Genomic DNA, 15506 nt, shown 5'->3' with positions numbered 1-15506 from the left:
CCTGCAAACGTTTCAGTGATCGGTTTAAGTGCTGAAGTGATAAAAGAAATTAGAGAAAATGCCTACCAAGAACTCAATGCCGAGAGAAATAGCGCAGGAGTTCCGCCCAGAAGAACTAGCCAAACCCACAATTTGAAACTTCCAACCGCCTAGTCAGCTGGAGAATCTTCAAATATCAAGATCAATTTGTCAGCTAAACACTTTTGATATGTAGTAAATGTCTGGCTCTTCCCCGTTCGGTGTTAGCATAGGAAAAAAATAGTATTTTCCCAACTGGTGTGTGTGTGCGCTCGTGCTCGTATGTGTGTGTGCGTGCGCGTGCTCATGTGTGTGTGTGATTCACAGTTGTGGAGCTTTTCTTCCTGGCAATGTATCAGCAGATCACAAATCTTTTTCAACGGATTTATTCAAAAGTTATGCATATATATGGTGGGTTTCTAGCGCAGTAAAGATAAAAGACAGTCTGATGGAGAAGCCGTGCTGTCCCGTGTAGAATAAGTTCCCTCTTGGTGATTTGTAGTGTATACTGCATAATTCACCTCTTCTTACCCTGCTTCATTCAAACACAGAAATGCGCGTCAAAAGTCATTACAAATAGTAAAAAGGTAAGTCAGAAGCGGCCCGATCCTGCCAGATCGGTCAATGGGATCTGAGAGCGGGATGAGATCCAATGTCTCCTATACTGTCCAGGTGAAACTGAAGAAACAAAAGCACATAACCAAGTATGTCCAAATATTCAGGAGTAGACAGTCTCTATACGCTGAACCGGCTGTCCAAAAATTTCTGTGTTGTTTTTGCTGACTTTTAGCAATCCAAATCGGACAATACGACGGACTGAGTCCTTCTCTCCCCCACCCCTCCTAAACAGGCTGAAGTTCAGGTTTTCAGGCTTGAAATAGAAGTCAAACACTTGGCAAACAACCAGTTCACACAATCATGTCCAGCTCTAAGGGAGAAAAACGACAGTTACCTGTACACTCATCTAATTAGTCACTTTGCTCATCTTTGTAATACTAAAAGTTGAGTGAGCAACTTCAGTTTCTTTACGATTGTGCTGGTAAGATATTTCTATACATAAGCATTGAATTATTAACCAATTATATGTACTTTACGCCTTAAATTTTAACCAGAAGTTACCCTGCAATCTCAGGGGATCCAAGAGATGATTCGTTTTCTCGAAAAGTGATCGGTGTGTCCTGGTGAATAATTTAGGGAAGCTGGAGTTGTTCCCGTTTAAATAAGGTCATAAACCTTTCCAGCCTTTCACCTGCAGAAACACCGCACTGCGATTATTAGCTTTAATTCAATTATTCAAAGTTCCAGTAAGATTTTTGATCAGTTTCCCAAAGTTCTTGATCTGTTTTCCAGGGAATCGTCTTTTTTGTACGTATGGGCAGTTAAGGTTAGCTAATAAGTGAAAGAGCATCTGTCCTGTTCCCTGGTATTGACATTTCATTCTTTGACTGTGTGTGTAAAGAGATGAATGAAGAACGCATGGATGAGTGGAGAAAAGACCAGCCGAAATCTATCTCAGAGCAAAAGGCAGGAGGAAAGAGGAGCTAAAATCAAGTTTGTACTGAAGAGAGAAATAAGTTCAGCAGTTCCCATGAAGGCGTTTTGAGAGGTGGGGAGTAAATTGCATTAAAAGCAGACAGCTAAAATCTATCCCCATCTATACCTAAAGTAGATGTTAAATATGGAGGAAGATTGCTAAGCATAAGGGCAGCTAGGCTGCAAGGAGGCTTTTAAATCACCACCACGCTGAAGGCTTTGAAGTAGTTTAGAAGTAGGGCCGGCAATTGGAACTTGTCACCTTCATTAGCAAACAAACAATAGACAACAACTCTGAAACGACAAACAGTGGTGAAATCGACTCTGTACGGGGCCCGATTCTGTGAGGCCTTTCGATGGACCAGGCCCTGAGCAGCTATCCAAATCCGGCATCCCGTCTGTAAACCATTTAGCAGAATACTGAGATTATTTTGCTTAGTATGTCTGTTTTGGGCTTGTAGTATTGAAGTTAAATAACCAGCGAAAGTGAGCTAGGGGAGACTACAGTTACAGCATTTCCCCCTGATATTTCCACGTATAATTAAAAACATACCCGCAATACAAAACAAAGGGATCCATTCCTCTTTCAGTATTTCGATTGAAATCAATTGTTTCGACTCTGCTGTGATAATGTTTTATTTCAGAGGACTATTCAGCTCCATGGTTAATTTTTTTGTGGGGGGGGGGAGAGAAGGAGAAGATAGGGAAAGAAATGATGCATTTGTTTTCTTTGTAAGCCCATGTTTAGTTTTAATTTTCCTGTTTTTTAAAATAAACACATTGGCTGAAGCCTGTTTGATCTGTGCAAGAAGGAAGTCTACATTGTAAAGGAATGCGCAGAGGTTTGGTATGAAAATGGAGCAGTGACTCACAGCTGCAGGCAGGAAAAAAATGCACTGTGGTGTCAGCCAGAGGTGTTCAGTCTAATAATTCAGGCTGTAAACTGTATCCTCTAAAATTACTTACATAATAAATCACTCCGGGGATAAAAAAAATAGCCTGAAAAGTGTAAAGGGCTGGGGGGAATCTTTCCTGGAGTTACTTGCTTGAAAATGATTTGTAACCATGTGACCTATGAGTTTAACTTTTTCAAAGATGTCAGCTTAATAGAGCTGATTGTTTTAGTACAGCGTGTTGTGCCCACTGTACATAGTGCGTCTGGCTCTGTTAAGTTAACAACAGTATGAAGCGGATGTGTTACTATCGGTATTGCACACACAGGTTCACCTGGTTCCCAGCTAAATGAGTCAATTTCATAAGACAAAACCATTCAGATACTAGTTTGCAGATAAAGTGATTATTAACCAATAAATTCGTAAGAGGGGCATCGTTGGAAACATTTTTGAACTCCCTTCAGTGTGTTTCCATATCCATTTTACACACAGAGAACGGATAAAAGGAGAGAGGGAAGTTAATTTGAAATGAGTGCTTCTCCGTGATAATTGTAATGTTTATGCGATCATTGACTAGTATAGGGATGACTAGTCTCGTAAAACGTTTCAGGAACTCGGATGTCTCTAACCAGAAATCACTCCCCTATTTATACTGATAATTTTGGTCCAGCTTCCGGAGACCAGATAAAATAAAGAAGAACAATTTCACCACATAATGATACAAGGAAATATATTGAATAAATAACCGGGAGGTCGAAATGTGAGTCCTGGTCGAAATAGTGCATTTTATGAGAACTTTTCTGCGTTTCAAGTTTTAATGAATTCAGTAATATCTCCCCCTGTGAACTGTGATAGGGAACTGAGTGCAGGCAATGGCGTCTCTGGGATTTTACGTTCGCTGTTCGGGAAAGTAAATTGCTGCGAAGATTTGCAACAAGAGAGAGATACAGTGGAAAAGGAAAACCAGCGAAGATTTGCTTCACGGAGATCTGCAATAAATGCTTACCGTGGAAAAAAAAAGAAGTCAACACCAATTAAAATCTGGAACCAACATTCATTAGTATTCATGACATAGGATCTGGCTTTTATGTTTATCTTTCTCCATGGATCAATATCGTAGCAGCATGTGCCAGGAATGAGCAGAAATCTGGTCACTGCATGTAGCTGACCTTTCACTCTCTCCCTACAGGTCATATCATCTTCATCAAAACAGGTCAGATCATCTTCATAACTAGCACCACCTAATGCAGCAATAGCCACCGCTCTCATTAAAACTGTTATTTAATCTGCAGCCTGCGACTAGGACTAGAAAGCAAAGAAGGGCTGTTCACACACACTGCGGAATTGTTACTTTAAAAGTCGGAATGGACATTGCTCTTTTCTCCGCTACAAGCAATTGGCTTAAATCAAGATCCAAACAAAACAAAACAATCGCTTTCCTGCGAGACCTCCACTAAAACATAACTCCGCAGAGACACTCACAGAAATATTCACCAGCCCAGTTCTGATGAAGTTGCTATGCTGAAGTGGGTCCCTGGTGTGTGAACTAGACCGTCCATATCTGTATCTGGTAATTGTGACTGGTGCAAGGAGGAGCCCTCACATTAACCACTCACATTATACTCCTGACCGGAGCAACAAGCATTTCCTCCTGGCCCAGAACCCAGCACCTCCGCTGGCTGCGGCATATCAGTACCCCAATAATCAAAGGGAGAGGCGGAGAGCTAGACAGTAGAGATCAAACTGTTGCATCTTCGAAATCGCTGGAAAGAGATTTGGGCAGAAAATATTGACCACTGCAATCTGAGACTCCAGATCTATTTTCCATGTTTCCCATAGAACCTGTGTTTCCCACATATTGTTCATCTCTAGAAAATAGTCTCTAAATAGAAAACTACTAATTGGCAGTCACCTCTGCTCCTAGCCCCAGCCTACGCATATGCCCATGAAAACAGGACAGTTAACAGTTTTATACCATATTTTAAAGAGGTGACATTCGCATCAAAACTCAACCCTCTGTCTGTGTGGATCGTGGCAAAAAAGGTGAAGTGTCCTGGTTAATTAAGCAATTGTTTTCCCATATAGGAAGCAACAGATGGCTCCCACACCTGGGGTTACACCAAGAATTAGGAGGGTTGATCTAAAAATGGTAAACTAACAACTTCTTGCAGCTCGGAAATGTATAGCCCGGCCATAAAAATTCCCACCGAGGGCGTCATTAAAAAGCTATTTGAAACATGTTAAAATGTTAGGGGATGGTAGGTATTAGGAATAACCTGTTATTGTTTACTGCCCGGTGCAACTCCGTGGTAGGAAGTCAGATCGCCAGTACGTTTTGTGTTATGCTTCCTCTCCTTAGGACAACAGTATAGCAGCAATGACTTTGAAGTATGATTAAATAAAGACATGAAACCTCTGGCAGCCCCTTTGAAAAGAGCAAGCACTAAACACGGACATTTTGTGCAGTGAAATCTTTCGGCGTGTGCGGGGGGAGGGGGGCGCTGCAGAATGAAGGAAGTAAAAATCCACAGAACTTGAGTTAAATCGCACTTTCGAAGCGAGGGAGTCATGGTGCCCTAGAGTGGGTTTAATCGCTGCTAGTTACGTTTGCAGTACAATACCGGAGTATCGGCTTGTAAAATGAGAAGCCCTCCAATTTGTGTGTTTCGGGGGGCCGAAGGGAGGAAGCCAGCCCCAAACCCCAAAAAGTTGTAGATGAAAAATATACATACCTCGCTGTACCAATTAGCATGTCCTGTGTGCACATGCGGTTGGGTAGCAGTTTTGTGTGGCTTGCTGTCTTCATATTTGGTAGAAAAAAAGAGTGTGTGAGTTTCTGAAAACAAAGGAGAAACTTAAAAGGCTGCTATAGGCTTAGTGGAGTCTAGACAGAATGAAACTGAACAATCTTGGAGACTCTCCATATGAATCCTCTGCGGGGCTGATCCCAGGCAAGCTGACCTTTAGCTTGTATTTTATGTTGTATTTTTATTTTGCTGGGCAGAAGGGAGCCTGTTCTGGGTATTAAATCATAAAATGACTCACATCGTATTAAATATATAACTTTAATGCTGGCCTCCCTGACACACGGAGTTTTCCCCCCCAGGGATGCATAAATAGTTTAAAAAATGTTTGATTTGTTACAGTCATGTCAAATAAAGGTACAGGTAAAAGTAGGCTATTTTAGAAAATTACGCCATACAAGCTATATCACCTACAGGCAGGGAGAAATCAGGAGAAAACATCTAAACTCTTTTCTAAATTACATCTGAGTTTGCAGCTTTGGGAACAAAGTTTTAGGAAACCAGCTAAAGTAAAATCGTTAAATGTACTCCATAGGGCATATGAAGAAAAAGTCAAAATCCAAAATCAGGAGAAGTGATAAAAATAACAGTATTGCCTGATATTGATTTTCTGTGTAATACAGCTACCTCATTGCAAAAGAAGCTGCAATTTTGCAGTAAATACGTGTAATCTGTGCATCGTATTTGATATATTGTGTTTTTCAAAGTGAATGCTGCCGCCTTAGCTGTGAAATCCTGCCCCCCTTTTGTTATTTCACTGGAACTAGGTGTGTGCGAGACAGAGACCACTGGAGCTCTTCTGCAGACCTCAGTGCTGTCCTGGCCTTTAGTTTGTGTGCTGGGGAATAGAGCTGGCTCGCTCCAACTCCTTGGTGTGCGAGGAGGGGTACGGATGAAGCAGGGTTCAGGGCTGCCAAGAGAGCCACAGGCCTTGCCTGCGATTTGTCCTTGGTTTCCCTTCGGGGTGTGCAAAAGTGCAGCGAGCAAGACGCTTCAGGTTTGGAAACACCAGGCTCAACCTGATAGACAAAGAGAAAAGTGAGAGGAGGGGGGAGAGAGGGAGGGAAGAAGGCGGGGTGGGGGGGAAGGTGGGAGAGAGGAGATGGATGAAGAGAAGGAGCCGGAGAGATAGAGACAGGTCTTGCTTGCAGAGCTGTGTCCTGCCCATTGGTTCCAGTCCCCAGAGAACCCTTCAGCCCCACGGATGCGTGTGTGTGTGTTTGTGCGCTATGTCCGCTGGGAACCCTGCAAGGCTGGCAATCGCCATAGAAATCACTAGGCTCAGAAAGGAAAGGCGGTTTATATGTATTATGAACTATTACTAACCACAGAGGCGGTGTGGGCCCTGCCTGGGTCCTGGGAAAGCCGGGCAGCCTTGCTTTACTTTAGGTAGCGGGCGAGCCAAGTCAAATTGAAGTTCAAGTTCATGGCCAGTCTGGCGAGGGGGAAAAAAAAAGCCTTTCTCATGACCACGGTTGTTGCCCTCCCTTCCCCAGGGCCTGTCATGAAAAGGCAGCTTTGTTAGCTGGGCGGCGGGGACTTGTTTTACTTTTCTGTATCTGCTGCTCCTAAATAATGGCCGGGAGAGAGCCCAGCCGCGTTGCGGTTCTGGTGGTGATGGGGGTTATTTTAAAATAGAGCTAGTCCGTCCTACGGCAGGGATCTCACGCCAAAACAGAGATTAGGCTACAAGACATGAAAACACAACTCCAGCTGGCGGGCGGCGGAGAATCTGTTTCCAGGGCCGGGGAAGGGAAACCACAGTCGATAGCAAGCGAAATACAAACTTCTCCCGATGCTCTTGCGGGCTGACAAATGGAAGCGAAGAGCGGAGCTGCAATCAATAGCTCCTGAGTGCATGGCCAGCCACGGAGCCGGGAACCAGTGGACGAGCCAGCAAGAGCCCCGAAGCCGCTCCCTTCAACCGGTTGGGCTAACCCTGGGCAGCCACTTTGACTAACTCCGAGGCGAATAAGGATGCCTCGTCCTCCACAGACTTACTTTCCCTCCCGCCGAGGTCAGGGAGCTACCTCCTATGCACAGGAAACAACCAAACACAAAACCCTGGGGGAAGAGTTTGTAAGACTAAAAAATAGCAGAGGAATTGTTCTGCAAGGGGAATGTGTCTCCAGCGCTGTGCGTTAATTTCTACAGTTCCCCCACACTAACTTGAACCCGCTCGGAAACAGGGTAGCAATAGCTGGGTGGTGGGGAGGATGATTACAAAAAATAACCAGAATTTCAACCACACCTAGAACACATTTTAATCTGAAACAAGCCCTATAAATGAGGTTACGTTTTTCAACAGGAAAAGGACTTTACTCAAGCTGCCTTTTCCAGTGATCTCTCCAAGGGATCGGCGGCGTGTGCCAATGAGTTTAATAATTTTGCGTAATATTATTACAGAACATAAATTAGATTTTAATAGCTGTTTGATTACTTCAGGGTCTTACATTATGCAACCTGAATGAACGCCAGACTCCAACCCGCAGAAGAGCGCAGTATGGAAAGGGTGCAGTCTCTGAACCCTACCAAAACTTTGCTTCTGGAGCAGCATTTGGGGAGATTTTCCGGAGTTCTTCCCCTTCCCCCCCATGGGATTTAGTCTTCTGCTGCTGAGCATGTGTCATTCATTCCCAGCCCTGTGTCATTCCCATCCACAAAGAGAACAGGATCCCACAAGCGCGCACAGCTCCCCAGCCATCGTGGGACTCTTCTATTGTCATTTCAACTCGGAGAACAAAACAATAACTAGGAGAAGAGAAAGCTGATGTGGTTGGCTGCGTTTGAGAGGCAAACCGATCTGTACATGTTTTTGCTGAAAACAGTGTAGCCACAATAGGGCGCTAGGAGTCCTATTCCGAGGAGTTGGCTCTTCTGATCTGCCTGTTTTCAATACTTACGTGGCTAGAAATCGGTTTGGCAAAGTCCAAGCTTTCCAAGATTCCCAAGCTGTGCCACACACGCCTTGGGTGTCTTGATTATTCCGGTATTCCTAGAAAGCCGCTTCCTGCCCATTAAAGGGGAAAATCCCCTGTTTTATTTGATGTCTAATTCCTTAAGAAAGCCTGGATGCTGGTCCACACCCTTTCATCCTCCCACTAAAATCCAGCGGCAAGCAAGAGTTAATTAAGATCAAGATTTATTCTTTTTCCTTGCAAACCCCACGATTAACAGCTGTAGATTTGTTTGTGTTGATTACTCATCTAATACATTTTAAGTAAAATCACTATATGGGCTTTTAAAAAATTATTTAAAATGTTTCTTTAAGAGAAAATGAAGCTACCTTATGCAGTCTTTTACTTCTTCAGTGGTGTATATAAGCTGTACAAATATTTTAAGGATTTAAACAATAAATGTAAATTTTAAAATGTCATGAGCAAAGGAACAACTTTAGGTCAATGTGAATTTCTAATCCACCAACATTCCAGTGTGCACTATTTTTGGTACCCTCTACAAAAACAAGTAATGTAGAACATAAATATAATAGAGTAAAACAAGACAAATGTATACTTTCCTGAGGAAAGCTGGAGGTATCTTATATTCAGTGTAAACATATATACACAGTAGAATACTTGAAAAGATCACTCTTATTGTCATCACAGGGCTTTCCAAAATGTTATTGTTTTATTGGCACATAATGTAGGGGTTTGTTATTGTTTTTTTTAAAAAGGATGTTTTGGAGGAAAGTTAACGCTATCATAACTGAATAAATTGTATACAATTAAAAAAAAATTACCCTAAGGTGATTTTGCTAATTTTAAAAAAATGTTTTGCATATTCTAGCTACACTGATTTTCATTCTTTAGGTGCAACCTACCCAGTTAAAGAAAGCCTTTGGACGTAAAAAGAACCAGTACATGCAGTTTCAACACATTTTATTATATTTCTGTATGCATTACTCTCAAAACATACCACAAGAAATGATGAAACCACTTAAACCTTCAAATAAAAAATCTGAAACAGTTTATGCTCACAATTGTACATATTTATAGTTAAGAAACATTCTTTATAAATACTGTTTCCTCTGTAGCAAGTTAATACCATAATTTAATTACAAATGGATAAATATGGTAACAGGTATTTACAGACGGAAGGGCGTTATTACGGAAAAGCTAACGGCACGACGTTTATTTTTCCTCACAATCTTTCAAACAGGAACTAACAAATTGAACTTGCAAAAGCACTAAAACATCACATGTAAACCCAGCTAACAGAAAAATACATTCACAAGCGTTGTTGTTGGTCGTGGTTTGTGTGTAACAGAATGGAGACTTTGGCACAGTTTTCCCCCCAGTCTATAGTTGAATTAAGTTTACAATCAAATTGCCTCTTAAAAAAGAACACAATATTCATTATCACAATTACAAAAGAAACCATTTTCTTCCACGTTACTTTTTTTTTTAATGGATGAACTAAAAAGGGAAAAGAAACGAAAAAAGTCCATCACTTTTTGAGGGTGGGAGAAAATCAATCCGTAGTTTACAAATGGGACGAACTTCTATACACCGAAAATCGAATAAAACTTCGTTTACCACATTGGAGGAGGAAGGAGGAGTCCTCTATATACACAGCTGGTCGCGATGGAGGGTCTTGGGCCAAGGGAAGTGGTAGGGAGGGAGACAAGAAGAGTTTAGCTGTGGCGGATTTTTTGTTTTGGAGGCTCTGGCGGGGATTTGCTCTCCTGGGCTCTAGAGCCGTTTAAATTGTTAATCCTTTCGCTGGTTAAGAATTAAACCCAAACCAAACAGGATCCAGCACCTTTCCGGTGTGTCTGCTTCTTCCTCCTCCTCGGCGGGGCCTCGCCCAGCAGTCCGGCAGGGCCCCTACACATACCATTCGTTGAAGTTGGAGGAGAGGCCGCTGTGGCTCCCGCTGGCCCCCACGCCCCCGCCGGCTCCGCTGCCGCTGCCTCCCCCGCCGCCGCCGCCTCCGCTCCCTCTGTGCACCGCAGACACCGCGGCCGCCGCCGCCGCAGCCGCCGCCGCCGCCGGGGACAGGTTGGTGGCGCTCTGAGTCTCGGCGCTGGGGGACACCAGGCCGGGGGGGGTGGAGGACTCATAGCCCGAGCTGGCAGCCGGGGACGATTCCGAGCCTTGAGGGGAAGATTCATGGACCTGGAAAGCAAATGCAACAAGACAGGGTGGAGTAAGCAGCCCCGGCCAGTGCTCACACCAGCCTCGCGGGGCCAGCGCACGCCCAGACGCCCAAGTCCGCCCCCCTGTGCCAAGCAAAGGCTCCCTGGCTTCACAACCTGCCGATGAGGCAGCTCCTGCTTTTGTTTCCCTTCCCAATATAGAAAATGCGAGTTAAACCCTTCTCCCAAACCGACCCACTCAGAGGATGTCAGCTGGAAAAACGGCGGTGTGGTATTATACCTTCATATGCTTCCGCAGAGAGCTGGGGTGGGTGTAGGATTTGTCGCACATTTTGCACAGATAGGGCTTATCTGAAGTGTGGACATGCATGTGCTTCTTCCTATCGCTGCTGTTGGCAAAACGTCTGTCACAGCCTTCAAATTCACACTGGAAAGGCTTTTCTCCTGGAAGATAAACGAGGAGGATTTGGTTATAGTAAACAATCAACTTGGACTTCTCCCCTACTTATTGCACAATAATCCACAAAATAGGGGTTAATAGGAAGAATTGTATTTTTTTTTTAATTTCGAATGCTTTCTTTACCAATGTCAAATCCACTAAAATGGTTAACAAAAGATTGATATCACTGTGTGGATTGTTTTCTGAGGACCGCCTTGATGTGCAGCTATGAACTAATCACTTCATTACTGACAAGATATTTTATCATAAAATACAAAAATATTGGAGCCATATCTCGCCATTGCTTTTTAAGTAGGACTCCCCAGTGAAACCAGTAGGAAATTCTCCGTCAAAACTGGTGACACGATATGGCTCCAATGAATTTACGGATTTTGTTTTGTTTCAACTGGTGCTATAACACAATCGTCTCGAAAGCATTTTTTAAAAAATTGAGACGTTTGCACCTTTATATAAAATCCAATATCCTGTTAAACAATAAACCATTAACAAAACAGTTAAGGCTACACACATTTTATTTCGTGTATGGATCTTGGAAGTAAACACATATCCGCTGGGGGAAACTAAATGTCTGTAAAATACTATTTCTTCACCCTGTTGCTAGAATTCCAAATGCTCAGAGTAATTTGGAGGTGAGAACTCAAACATCCACCCATTTGGAGGGGGAACCATTTAACATTAAATTCCATTAGCACCTAAATTGTTTCTTAAAGACATCCGCTCAGACACAATGACTTAAGTGCGGGCATTTCATGCAAATAAATTTCTCAATTTTTAAACCTTGTTAAAGCTTGTCTCGCACCTAGCATCATTCTTAACACTTAAGAAAACAATAGGCCTATAGATCTTACCCGTATTCAAGTAAATATTTATAGTGGAAGTTGCTAAAATATTTGGCTGTCTTTTATGAAATACTCTGGCACAATTCTATGCTGGAAGTAATAGTAAATGAATACTCTATGAAGCAGGATTATGCGTTTGTTTTGTTACTGTTCAGCTCACGCAATTTACCCCCAGGAAGTGTTGTGTTCTCTCATGTCTGACCTGATTTTTGTGTAAGGTTCTGAACCTCAAATCCTCTGCTACCTATTATATAATTTAATAAACTGTTGCAACACCACCCTAAACCACCTCACATGAGACTTTAAAAACACTTTCTAAATTAGAAAATTTTATTGCCTTCACTCACACCATTTAAATTTAATGAAAAGCATTCCCAGAAAGGGACATTTCGCCACTTACTACGAGATATTTTTATATTTACAATACCTATGCACGCACGCACACACCCAAGTCATATATAAACGTGTACATTACTTACGGACAATATTTTATCTATACATATGTCAAGCCATATTTTAATAGTATCAATGAATATATCTCGCCTGTATTTTCCTTTGAAAGGGAAAGAGTTCGGCCAAGTTTTACATGTTTTCACATTAATAAATGACCACAGATATAAAGCAATTATTAAAAAAAAATCATTTCAAACTGAAAGAGCCGGAGAAAACACCCGGGAAACGCTGCAGCACGCTGAACATGGAAGTCTTTACACACGGGAGCATCTTTCAGTGCATTTTTTTAAACCAATAAGCCATTTTTAAATCTTCGAAACCAAACATAATTACCTGTGTGTGTCCTTTTGTGGATTTTTAGGTTTTCTGATCTGGCGAAAACTTTCCCACAGCCAGGAAAAGGACAGGGGAAGGGCTTCTCTCCCGTGTGCACTCGGATATGATTGACCAGTTTGTATTTGGCTTTGAAAGGTTTGCCTTCCCGGGGACACTCCTCCCAATAACAGATATGGTTGCTCTGCTCGGGTCCCCCAACATGTTCCACCGAGACATGGGTGACCAGCTCGTGCATGGTGCTAAAAGTTTTATTGCAACTCTTTTTGGGGTTGTTCAGCTGCTCGGGGTCGATCCACTTGCAGATCAGCTCTTGTTTGATGCACTGTTGTCTCATGTATCGAAAAAAGGCACCTGGGTGGTGATGGTGGTGAGCTGCCATGTTCATGCCCATATTCATATTCATGGGGCCATACTGGTTGTGCAGCTGAGCCGCCGAATAGGGATCAGTCCTGGGGCTAGAGACCTGTCGGTATTGATCCGATCGGGCGAAGACCTCCCCGGGCAAACCCAGCCGCATCTGCCCGTTCAGGACGTTTTGGGAGGCGTGGGGGCCGTGCTGGTCGTGAATGGCGGGGAAGAGGATGTGGCTCTGAGCGTCCGTGTGCGGGTGATGGAGGGTGCCGGCCGCAGGGCCAAAGATCCCGTGCTGGCCGCCGGCCGGAGACGAGTCCCCAAAGCCCCGGCTGCGAAACAAGAAGTCCCGGGTGGAGTTGAAAGGCGCCCCGGAATAGGAGCTGACATGGGCGGCATGGGGCCCCAAGGCTGCCGCCGGGTAGCCGGGAGCCTGCGAGGTGAAAGCCGAGCTCTGGCCAGGGGACAGATCGTGGGCCCCGGGGTTGAGTTTAAAAGCCCCCATGTGGGCTGCCGAGTCCACAAAGCTGTTCTGCGCCGCCAGGCTCAGCTCCCGGTCCTGCATCTCGGCGGCGGCCGAGTGATGGTGCCGAGCGAAAGTGCCCACTCCAATGGCAGGGAACTGGGGTCCGGCGTCCAGCAGCATGGTCCTGCCGCTCCTCTCCGGTGCCTCCCCCGCGGCTGCTCCTCTTCCTTCCCGGCCACCACACGGCAGCAGCAGGATCCAGGGACCAGGCTTCCCCCCGCTGCACCGAGCCGCAGCAGCAGCCGCCGAGCTAGCAAGCGAGCCACAGAGAGACGAGTCCAAAGCCAGGCGGAGAACCAAAGTGTATTAAAGGAGCTGAGGCGGGGGCGGGCGGGCAGGGCAGAGGAGGGGGAGCAGGGGGGAGGGAAGGAGGGAGGGGGACAAACGCGTTGCCTTTCCCTGCAATACACACACACACACATACACACACACCCTGCCAAGGAAATGTCACTGCCGCCAACCTCCGCCCTGAGCTCCGCACCCCCAGAAGCGCTGGCCCCTTTGATGCCTCCCTGCACCCCCACACCTCGCTGGTTTCCCCCTCTCCTCCTGCGGCTGGGGTGTCCCCTCCCCCCTTCTTTTTTTATTCCTCTTCTTCTCGGCTAGGCATGAGATGTGTCTCAAGTAGTAAACTCGCAGGAACGAATTCCCACGGATGAAGGAAGCAGCCGCGGCTCTGTCCTCTCCCTGGAGCCTCCTCTCTTTCTTTAAGTTGGGTCTGAGCTGCGGGGCTGGTGGTGATGGTGGGAGGGGAGAGGAGGGGGGGGGAGATGCGGATTAAAAACAATAACAATAACAAAGTGATCCCCTCTCTGGGTCTCCGAGCAGAGCGGGGGGCTCCGCAGCAGGACCCGCAGCCCCTGCAGATGATCAAGCCTCTCTGGAGCGGGCTGGGGGACGTGAGCCCTTCTCCTCCTGCGCCTGGCTGCTCCCTCAGTGCAGGGGGTTAGTTTCCTCCCGTGTCTCTCCGCCTCTGTTTATTTCGGTGGGCGCTGCTGCTGCTGCTGCTGCTGCTGCTTTTATTTTTTCCCCCTCCCCACTCCACTTCTCCAGTCTCCCTCTCTTACTGTCTGGCTGGACTGGCAGCTCCTCTTCAAACGCCCCCTTTAACAGCAGCCCGGTCATTCTCCAGGCGCCAGCTCATTGGTCAAACTGGCCTCATCAATCCTAGCGTCCCCCTAAAGGCGGCTAATAGCGGCTCGCGCTTCCCCTGGACTTCCCGCCTCCCCCTCCCGCACCAAGGCTGGGCGGCGGCAGCAGCAGCAGCAGCAGCAGCGCTTGGTTCTATCTCCCCCAGCACAACCCCACCCCAGAGCTCGGCCACAGGGAGAGGCGGCGTGGGACTGCCGCAGCTCCAGCCACCAAGCGCGAGCAAGGCTGGAAACGGGGGGTTCATTGAAACCCTTTTTTCGCTGTTTCTTTTTCTGGGGAAGCGATCGAGGGAAGAGGCAGGGGAGCTGCCAGAGCCAGCCTGCCTCTGCCCGCTCCAGTCGTCCTTCTTGGGGAAAACCAACAAGCAAAACAAGGCTCTTAAAACACCAAAGGGGGGGGGGGCTGCCAATACTGCCGCTCCCTTTCCCCTTTTCTCTCCTCTGCTGCAAAAGCAAATCCGCCAAATAACCGAAAGGGACAGAGAAAAACCATATACACTATTGATAATGGTGCTATTTCGTCGGAGAGGAGAGAGAGAAAAAACACCAAACAGCTATTTGGTGTTTGAAACCACTTGTATAGAGCGGAGATATCAGACTGCCTCTGCATGTGCATTGCAGAGCGGGGGCTATAGGGCTTGATGGTTCCTTTGTAATTTCTAACAATAACCGCAACAACAAAACTTGCTGTTGTTGTTTGAAAACCGTATTATTAGAGGGCAGCAATAATAACAATAAATAATAATAAAAAGCAGCACCCGATACACACCGAACAAGTCCGCTTCCCCTCCCCCGCCAGTAAATACATGTCTGGCCCCTGGTTGGGTTTGTTTTGCAGTGGCTGGAAAATAATCACGTTGGGGCCAGTATCCAATAAACAAGGCGCTTTAAAAAATAATATTTGTAATACTGACCTTTCTGCACTCATCCTGACGTTTACACTCTAATCATCTCTGTGCTCACCAGAGAGAATCAACCCAAAATGTAATGTTGTGGTGGTGTTTTTTTAAAGAGGTGGAATAAATACTCTTACCAGCGACATTC

General features: G+C 45.4%; 1 protein-coding gene across 1 annotated transcript; it reads right to left on the bottom strand.

The window, feature by feature from the left end:
- Window positions 1–9109: 9109 nt before the first annotated feature.
- ZIC2 (Zic family member 2) lies at window positions 9110–13641 on the bottom strand. Its single transcript, XM_030568067.1, has 3 exons — window positions 12432–13641; window positions 10627–10790; window positions 9110–10365 (listed from the first exon to the last, which is right to left on the bottom strand). Exons 1-3 carry the CDS (start codon window positions 13429–13431, stop codon window positions 10075–10077), a joined length of 1455 nt encoding a protein of 484 aa, XP_030423927.1. The 5' UTR covers window positions 13432–13641; the 3' UTR covers window positions 9110–10074.
- Between the last annotated feature and the right edge of the window lie 1865 nt (window positions 13642–15506).

This window comes from Gopherus evgoodei, chromosome 1, assembly GCF_007399415.2.
Source record: "Gopherus evgoodei ecotype Sinaloan lineage chromosome 1, rGopEvg1_v1.p, whole genome shotgun sequence".
Lineage (NCBI taxonomy): Eukaryota > Metazoa > Chordata > Testudines > Testudinidae > Gopherus > Gopherus evgoodei.
The sequence above is the reverse complement of the archived record's forward strand: the minus strand, read 5'-3'. Positions and strand labels throughout refer to the sequence as shown.